This window comes from Paroedura picta, chromosome 16, assembly GCF_049243985.1.
Source record: "Paroedura picta isolate Pp20150507F chromosome 16, Ppicta_v3.0, whole genome shotgun sequence".
Taxonomy (NCBI): domain Eukaryota; kingdom Metazoa; phylum Chordata; class Lepidosauria; order Squamata; family Gekkonidae; genus Paroedura; species Paroedura picta.
In genome coordinates, this window is record NC_135384.1 from 6,338,321 (window position 1) to 6,346,313 (window position 7,993).

General features: G+C 49.0%; 1 protein-coding gene and 1 long non-coding RNA gene across 3 annotated transcripts; one reads left to right on the top strand and one right to left on the bottom strand.

Moving 5' to 3' along the window:
* Positions 1–915: 915 nt before the first annotated feature.
* Positions 916–1,295, bottom strand: LOC143826151 (uncharacterized). 2 transcript variants are annotated; one of them, XR_013227020.1, is made up of 2 exons: positions 1,193–1,295; positions 916–1,095 (listed from the first exon to the last, which is right to left on the bottom strand). It is a non-coding gene; the product is annotated as an uncharacterized LOC143826151 (long non-coding RNA). The 2 variants fall into 2 exon arrangements; XR_013227021.1 differs by having other exon boundaries at positions 1,198–1,277.
* PPP4C (protein phosphatase 4 catalytic subunit) lies at positions 1,158–7,906 on the top strand. Its single transcript, XM_077314685.1, has 9 exons — positions 1,158–1,356; positions 3,601–3,706; positions 3,811–3,862; positions 3,965–4,015; positions 4,107–4,208; positions 4,628–4,801; positions 5,201–5,327; positions 6,067–6,256; positions 6,459–7,906. The coding sequence occupies exons 2-9, from the start codon at positions 3,609–3,611 to the stop codon at positions 6,586–6,588; spliced, it is 924 nt and encodes a 307-aa protein (XP_077170800.1). The 5' UTR covers positions 1,158–1,356; positions 3,601–3,608; the 3' UTR covers positions 6,589–7,906.
* Positions 7,907–7,993: the final 87 nt, after the last annotated feature.

Here is a 7,993-nt window from a genome sequence, read left to right on the forward strand (position 1 = left end):
CTAACCACTACAGCACACTGATCTCTCCTATGGGCTTATTACTAGCATGTACTACTTGCCAATCTGAAGAAGTGAGCAGTGACTCATATAAATTCAATAGGGCCTCCCATATAGGACCTGGGGATCCCCTGGGATTTATAGCTCATCTTCAGGCGGCCGTGGTACCGGGGGTTGGTGCAATACAGAAGGTAGACGCCAAAGAAGCTGCACACCTCCACCACCATGGCTGCCACGAAGGAGTCGAAGGCTGGGGCCGAGGCAGCTGGATATAGAAAGAAGGTGTATGACAATTAAGAATCTCTACTGCATTTGATAGCCCTGTTGGTAGGGCTGCCAATCTCCTGGCAGGATCTAGAGATCTTTGGGAATTGCAACTGACTTCCAGGAGACAGAGATCAGTTCCCCTGGAGAAAACAGCTGCTTTGGAGGGTGGCCCCCCTAACATTATACAACACTGAGGTCCCTCCTGGCCCCAAATCCCACCTCCAAAGTCTCCAGGTATTTCTCAATCCAGAGCTGGCAAGCCTAGTCACAAATGTTGTAGCCTTCATGGTGCTTTTCTACCCTTCCCTCTCTGCCCATGAAAGGTTTCTTACTACCACCAATGTAGCCAACCCAATGCAGAGAAGACAAAACGCTCCTCTTGGCATCTATTTCCTTTCGGCTGCTGTGAGAAGAACAGATCCTTCAGCCTCTGCATCAGCTCACGTCTGCATCAAAGTTCCTCGCCTTCATTTCAGACTGCATTTTCTTCCTGTGGCTACAGGCCGACTAAACAAAATTCTATTATTATTTTAATGTATTTTATTATAATACATTTTAATGTATTATAATACCTTCCTCATGGGAGAGCCGTATAGAAATAAAATAAATATGTATAGACATCAGATTAAATTAATTAGATTACTGCGTGTATGTATTAAATATGTATATATTTCATATATGAATATATTACGTTTATATATGTATATATTTTTAAATAGATCAAGCTTTACTTTAAATGTCCCCGGACGTCATTTCCGCCCGTACACTGCCAGTACTTCCGCTACCGACCGACATATTTAAACCCCTCGTCCTCGGCAGGAATTCTTTTCCCTTAAAAAAAAAAAGAGAAAGAGAGACGCGCGTCACTTCCTGTCAGCGGGACGTCCCTCCCCTTAAAGGCGCAGAAAGACGGGTCCTTTCCCCTCACCTTACCCCGCCGGTCTTCTTTCGAGGAGGAAGCGGAAGTGACGTACCACGCCGAGTCCTTTGGTGGGAGAGCCGGAAAGAGAGAGGGGGAGGGTCCGGGCCCGGGAGCCGGAGGGAGCCGCGGAGCAGCCGCCACCGTCGCCGCCGCTGCCGCCGGGGCCCCAGGTAAGCGCCGTGGGGCCCGAAGGCCCGCCCCTACTTGTCCCGGATGTTTCTTGACCCGGGGGCGCCGGGGAGGTTGGTTGCTATAGCAACAGGAGCGGGAGGGGGGCAGGCGAGCGAGCGAGGAGAATCCTTCATGTGACTCCGGCGAAGGGAAAGTCATGTGGGGGCTGTGGGGAGGCAGCCAAACGGGGGGGGGGTACCTCTGAAGAGGAGGCGAGGCTGCTTTACTCCCCCCCCCCCACCAAGTTCAAGGGCTAGTTGTGCTCTGCCCCGGGGAGCATCCAGTCCAGGGAGCGGTGGGGTGGGAGAGTGCAAGGAGGAGGGGGGATTCGGGGAGGGGGCTTTGTTTAAGCCTCAACCCCGGGCAGTTTGCCCTTTTCTCACTTACAGAGTTGGAGGGGACCTCCAGGGTCATCTAGTCCAACCCCCTCCACTATGCAGGACACTCACAACGACCTGCCCACCCACAGGGACCCCAATTCCAGGCCCAGATTGGGGGGGGGAGAAACAAGAGAACAAGAATCCCTGTCCAGTCTGGCCTGGAGGAAATTCGCCTCCTGACCTCAAAGTGGTGATTGGCATGCCAGAAAGGGCAGCAAGAGGCAAGCGCTGACACAGTCCCTTTTGCCCACCCACTTAGAATGTCTGTGACTTCTGTCTAGACTACCTTGGGGGGTGCTTTCGAGGTATGAATAGGAAAAAAAATGGGGGTGAAGTTCTTAAACTTAAACCCGAGCCAACCGGGAAGGGCAGACAATAAGAATAATGTTATTAACATGATTATACGGTGGGATGGGTGCTGGAGGGTAACAGGAGGGAGCAGGATCAAGATGGGCAGCCGTGTTAGTCAGATTGCAGCAGGGGAAAAGAGCAGGAGTCCAGTGCACACCTTAAAGACTGACAGCATTGTGGCAGGATATGGACTTTCATGAGCCATGGCTCACTAATGCAGATACAGCTAGAATATGAGACTGTCTGCCCCTCTGTATTGGAAAGAGATGCTAAAGGATACCAAGTGAATGACAATAGCAGGCGTGATTGGGTTAGATCTGATAAGCAGACAGGTAGTAGGCCTAAGGGGGGCTGGCCACATTTTCTTTTGGCTGTGCTCTTCTTGCCTTCTGCTGTCTTTGTGCCCCCCCTTCTTTAGAAGCTTAGATGAGCTGATGAAATGCAGACCAGGATTTTTTTGGGGTGGGGTGGCTTTCCCTAGGTAGATAGGTGTCCCGAGGCCCCTTGAGTCTTTCCCTTTAATGCTGTGCTGCCCCTTGTTCAGGGCTGCAAGACACAACTTGAGAGCCAGGGTGGTGGTAAGAACTTTAGGATAGGATGGTGGAGACATGAATTTAAATCCCGATGACGTTTACAGGGCAATATTGAGCTGCTCACTCTTTCTAACCTAGCATACCTTATGGGGGATCTGTGTGTGAGGCTTAAATGGAAAGGTGGGGGGCAGGTATGCTCACCTGAGCTGCTTGGGGGGAAAAGGCAAGCTGTGTTCATTCCTTTTAATAAAAGTCAGCTTCATTCTCTCCCTCCCCTACCCCAGACTTTCAATGCAAATGAAACTGACAAAGACCCTCTCTCCCCGCTAATCTTAATAACATCATACCATTCATGACCTTAGGTAATGTTACGGGACCTTGTAAAAGGCAGATTGTAGTTGTGGCCCAGTTTGTAAAATCTGTGGAGTAACCTGTGGAGCCTTTCTAATAGGAGCACTCTCATATATAACAAATGATACTTGAGAAGGCACAACATCTTTCAGAGCTGTTAGTCCAGTGGAAAGGATATTGAAATATGTTTGTATTGTTCTTTTTTACTTTTGTATATTACCTACTTGAGAGGCAATGATTTGGATGCTGTAGGGCAGGGGTAGTCAAACTGCGGCCCTCCAGATGTTCATGGACTACAATTCCCATGAGCTCCATGCCAGTGAATGCTGTAGGGGATGTGTGAAGTATCTCCCAGAATTGCTGATAGGTACCCTGCAATCTTAGAGAGGATCACAGAGAATCCATGTATGGATTGTCAAGCTCCGCCTCTGTTCCTCTCATCCCTCCCTAGTTAGGGGGCAGTGGTGGAATACCAAACATAATGGAGTCCTCATACTCTCATGACTTGTGATGAGAAGATTTGCTTGAGGTGACTTTAACTCTTTTCTGCCCAAATGGCACACAGTGACGTTCCCCCTACAGGGTTCCCCTCCACCAATCTGAATTGATTGCACTTTTGTTTCTGCAGGGAGCACGATGGCTGAAATCAGTGACCTTGACCGCCAGATTGAACAACTGCGGCGCTGTGAGCTCATCAAAGAGAGCGAGGTCAAAGCCCTCTGTGCCAAGGCCAGGTGAGAGTTGGCAAGCAACCCTAGGGGGAATGGCTTCTTCAAGGAAGCAAGACGCATCCAGTGGTGGTATGGAGAGTAATACATTTCTGTCCTTCTGTTAATAGAGAGATCTTGGTGGAGGAAAGCAATGTCCAGAGAGTAGATTCTCCAGTAACGGTGAGTAAGCTTTGGAGAATAATGAGTGTACTTGATGGCATTCTGAGACTGGGATGGTAGCAGTTATATTCTTCCCAGTTGCTAATGCATCTTTCTTTCCAGGTCTGTGGAGATATCCATGGCCAGTTCTACGACCTTAAGGAACTTTTCAGGGTGAGTTTTCATCCAGTTCTAGGGCTCCCTTCCGTGCTTCCAAGTTCTTGTTGGCAAACGCTTTACCTGATGCCTCTCTTTCCTTCTGCAGGTGGGTGGTGATGTGCCTGAGACCAACTATCTTTTCATGGGAGACTTTGTTGACCGTGGTTTCTACAGTGTTGAAACTTTCTTGCTGCTGCTGGCCCTCAAGGTTGGAAAACCTCCCCAAGACCCCCCCCTCCCCCAAATCCTGCGTTCTACTTTTCTTTGCTTTAACCTGTATAAAGTTCTGGGTTCTACAGGTTCTCAGGGGCCTGTAGGGTTCATTTGTGTTTGTGCTGCTGTGGCTACAGCGAGAAGCACAGCAGTAGCCTGTGCACAGCACAGTGCGTGATCCATCTCCTGATGTCTGACCTTTAAACATTGGACAATAGGGCTTGCATTTAACAATGTATCATTAACAATGTATCAGCATACAGCTGCATAAAAAGCAGCCTTATATAACTATGCACAAGAGCAATGGTAATTTTTTTGTTTCAATAAAAACTGGGCTCTCAAGGGGATCAAGAGAATCGGCTGGACCCAACAGGCCCTACTCTAACCTGGCTCGATCTCCTTTCCTCTCTACAGGTCCGCTACCCTGACCGGATCACCCTGATTCGCGGCAACCATGAAAGCAGACAGATCACCCAGGTGTATGGATTTTATGATGAATGCCTGAGGAAATATGGCTCTGTCACCGTGTGGCGGTACTGCACTGAGATCTTCGACTACCTCAGCCTCTCCGCAATCATTGACGGCAAGGTGAGGGTTGAGGGCGTGGGTCTCAGATTTCCCGGAATTGGAACTGAACTCAGCTAAAAGGAGTAGCAGCAAATATTTAAGGATCATTAAGTGTGGTGATGGGAAGGAGAAATCATGGCCCGCTGGCTTTGAGAAGTGGATCTTTGATGTGGTTCCCTAATGCGGCGCTTGCCTATGTTTCGGGAGAGTGGGCAAGGCCCTTGCCCAGCAGGGCTTGTGGTCGGCAGATGATCAGGCAAGCTGCCATCCTCTCTGAGTTGCAGGCCTCCTGCCAGGGGTGAAATGCCATTAGTGTGTATGTGGCACTCCACACATCATGGACTGAGTGTTACTGCCTTACGGTTCAATTTAGCCAGTGTGCTAAACCTTTGTCTTGGATGCATTCCTTTCCCACCCCAGATTTTCTGTGTCCATGGTGGCCTCTCGCCTTCCATCCAGACGCTGGACCAGATCAGAACGATAGACCGTAAACAGGAAGTTCCTCACGACGGTCCCATGTGTGATCTTCTCTGGTCAGACCCTGAAGGTATAGCCGTGGGTGAATTGGGGAGTGGCCTCTTTTTTCCTGAGGAGTGTTAAGCATGGGGAACGTTTTTGTTCCAGGAAGGGGATTTACAAGGGAGGTTCTAGCAGGGGAGAGGAATGGAAAATATTGGAGACGTCTTATGGTGGCCGTTGGCTCCAAGTCCCTGCCTACTTCGACTTCACCCTACGAATCATTTGTTCTGTACAAGGGGCTAGGGAGGACATAACTGTGGCGGTTATTTTAAATGAAGATCTCTTGAATTTTGCGTCATGATACCTTGATAGACAATGGAAGTGGCTAGTAAGAGAGCCAGCTTAGTGTAGTGGCTAAGAGCGGCGGATGCTAATGTGGTGAGCTGGGTGATTTTGGCCTCATCACAGCACTGATAAAACTATTCTGACAGAGCAGTAATATCAGGGCTGTCTCTGTTTCACCTCCCTCACAGGGTGTCCGTTACGGGGAGAGGAAAGGGAAGGTGATTGTAAGCCGCTTTGAGACTCCTTGGGGGAGAGAAAAGCAGCATATAAGAACCAACTCTTCTTCTTCTTCAGTCATATCAGGGCTCTCTCAACCTCCCTCACAGGGTGTCTGTTATGGGAAGAGGAAAGGGAACTTGATTGTCAGCCACTTGGAGACTCCTTTTTGTAGAGAAAAGTGCCATATAAGAACCTACTCGTCTCCCCCCCCCCATCCTATCAGATGCCTCACAATAGTAAATTCCGCCTTTCTTCCCCTGCAGACACTACAGGATGGGGGGTGAGCCCTCGGGGGGCTGGCTACTTATTCGGCAGCGACGTGGTGGCACAGTTCAACGCAGCGAATGACATCGACATGATTTGCCGGGCGCACCAGCTGGTCATGGAAGGGTACAAGTGGCACTTCAACGAGACAGTTCTCACTGTTTGGTCGGCTCCCAACTACTGTTACCGGTGAGGAGGGGGCGTGGGGAATGCTGGCGTGATACTGCAGGCAGGTTTAGGTCTGTGTAAGCTGCTTAGAAGGAAGTGAGACAGCCCAGGGCAGCTGTTTGGAGGCAAGTCCCCCTGTAAGATGTGTCAGCAGATACATTGGAGGGGAGGGGTAGTGCTTGAAGTGGCCGCATTTTTAACCCGTTACTTGTTTCACCTGCAGCTGCGGAAATGTGGCAGCCATACTGGAACTAGACGAGCACCTCCAAAAGGAGTTTATCATCTTTGAAGCAGCCCCTCAAGAAACCCGAGGCATCCCATCTAAGAAGCCTGTGGCGGACTACTTCCTGTGAATGCTCCTCCCCTCTCTGTTGTGCAGTTTCCTGTTTTCTATCGTGGCTGGGGTGGGCAGCCCAAGTCTGGCAGGGTTCAGGTCTCCCCCTCCTTCCTGGTCCCTTCTCTCCCTTCTCCCTCCCCTCCCCCCACCTGTGCCCAATAAATCCTCGGTTCTGGACTCGTTAGTCTGAATTGGGTATATTTTTCCACGTCATTGTATCCCAGCTAGTCTCTCTACCTGCTGTGGTCTTTTGAAGGCTGCTCTAATGTTTATTCCCTACTTGTAATATCGCTTAGGATGTCTGGTTATTGAAGAAACCCGGCTCTCCCCGTATGCACACAGAGGACAGGAGAGCCAAACTTCTCTGTTTTTCATAGAGAAGTGGCTAATTGGCTTTCCTGTCCAGCTGCCTGGCCTATATGTAGCGCTTCTTTCTTCCCTAAAAAGTATTGGAAAGTATTAGAGGAGAAAGAGGGAGAGCTGGGTTTAAAATGCACCCCCAACCACCCCCAATCCAGTGGCCAAAAAATGTCAGATTTCCTGGGAGGAAAAATCTCTGTCTCTCTAAGAGAAAGTGGGAAGCAATCTTTCTGGCCAGCTGACCACGGAACTCTGGATTAGGTGCCATCGTAATACATATGAAATAGCAAACAGGAAGTGCTTCAAACCTTGTTCTGGTTGCTGGAAGACCTAGAACTACACTGGCTGGTCAGCACTTCCGTGTGTAGCCTGCTTAAACTACATGGAAGTGATTGCCCAGAGAATACTTTTCTTCTTAAAGGTGCTACCACCTCTTAAATTTAACGTGGGCGGCATCAAAGGTAAACTGTCCCCAGTGTATTAGGTTAGAACTTGCACACAGGGGTAGACTTTTGGGTCATGGGCGGTTTCAAGTGTTTATGGAATCTTTTCCGAGTCCGGTAGTCAATTTATTAAGTTTTTATCACCCAATCCTGTTTCCCCTTACTTCTTGCCTCCCCCTACTCCTTGGGTGGCAAGATTGGGACCAGATCACACTGAAAAAAATTGACCAATGGGGTATAGTTTTATTGTGTCCCTCCACCCCCCCATCAAACCTCCTGCCCCCTGTGGGGATGGTGTATCTCAATCCCGCCTAACCCAAGGTCAAAATTCCCCCCTTTATTCTGGTTAGAGTTAGAAGGGGGAGGGAAATTCTTGCCACTCCTTCCCTACATGTAGAAGGGGCTTTCCCTTCCATTTCCCATGATCTCTCTTGCTCTAATTTTATTTTGTTTTCATTTTGAGTTTTTTTTTTCCTATTTACAACTTTTTAGATAAAAAAAATTCTAATAAAACTAAGGAAAAAAAATCGACCTCTTGTACCCTGCATGTTCTTGTTTTTCTTTTCCCAAATGGCTTTTGGACAGTGTGTGCTGGAAACGTCAAAAATGTTGCACTAA

What these genes read in the sequence shown, in the direction of transcription:
- PPP4C (XM_077314685.1), top strand. Translation starts at nt 3,609, where the DNA reads ATGGCTGAAATCAGTGACCTTGACCGCCAGATTGAACAACTGCGGCGC. An exon ending in TCTCTGGTCAGACCCTGAAG is followed by an intron (nt 5,328 to 6,066) that starts GTATAGCCGTGG and finishes CTTCCCCTGCAG; the next exon opens with ACACTACAGGATGGGGGGTG. An exon ending in GCTCCCAACTACTGTTACCG is followed by an intron (nt 6,257 to 6,458) that starts GTGAGGAGGGGG and finishes TTTCACCTGCAG; the next exon opens with CTGCGGAAATGTGGCAGCCA.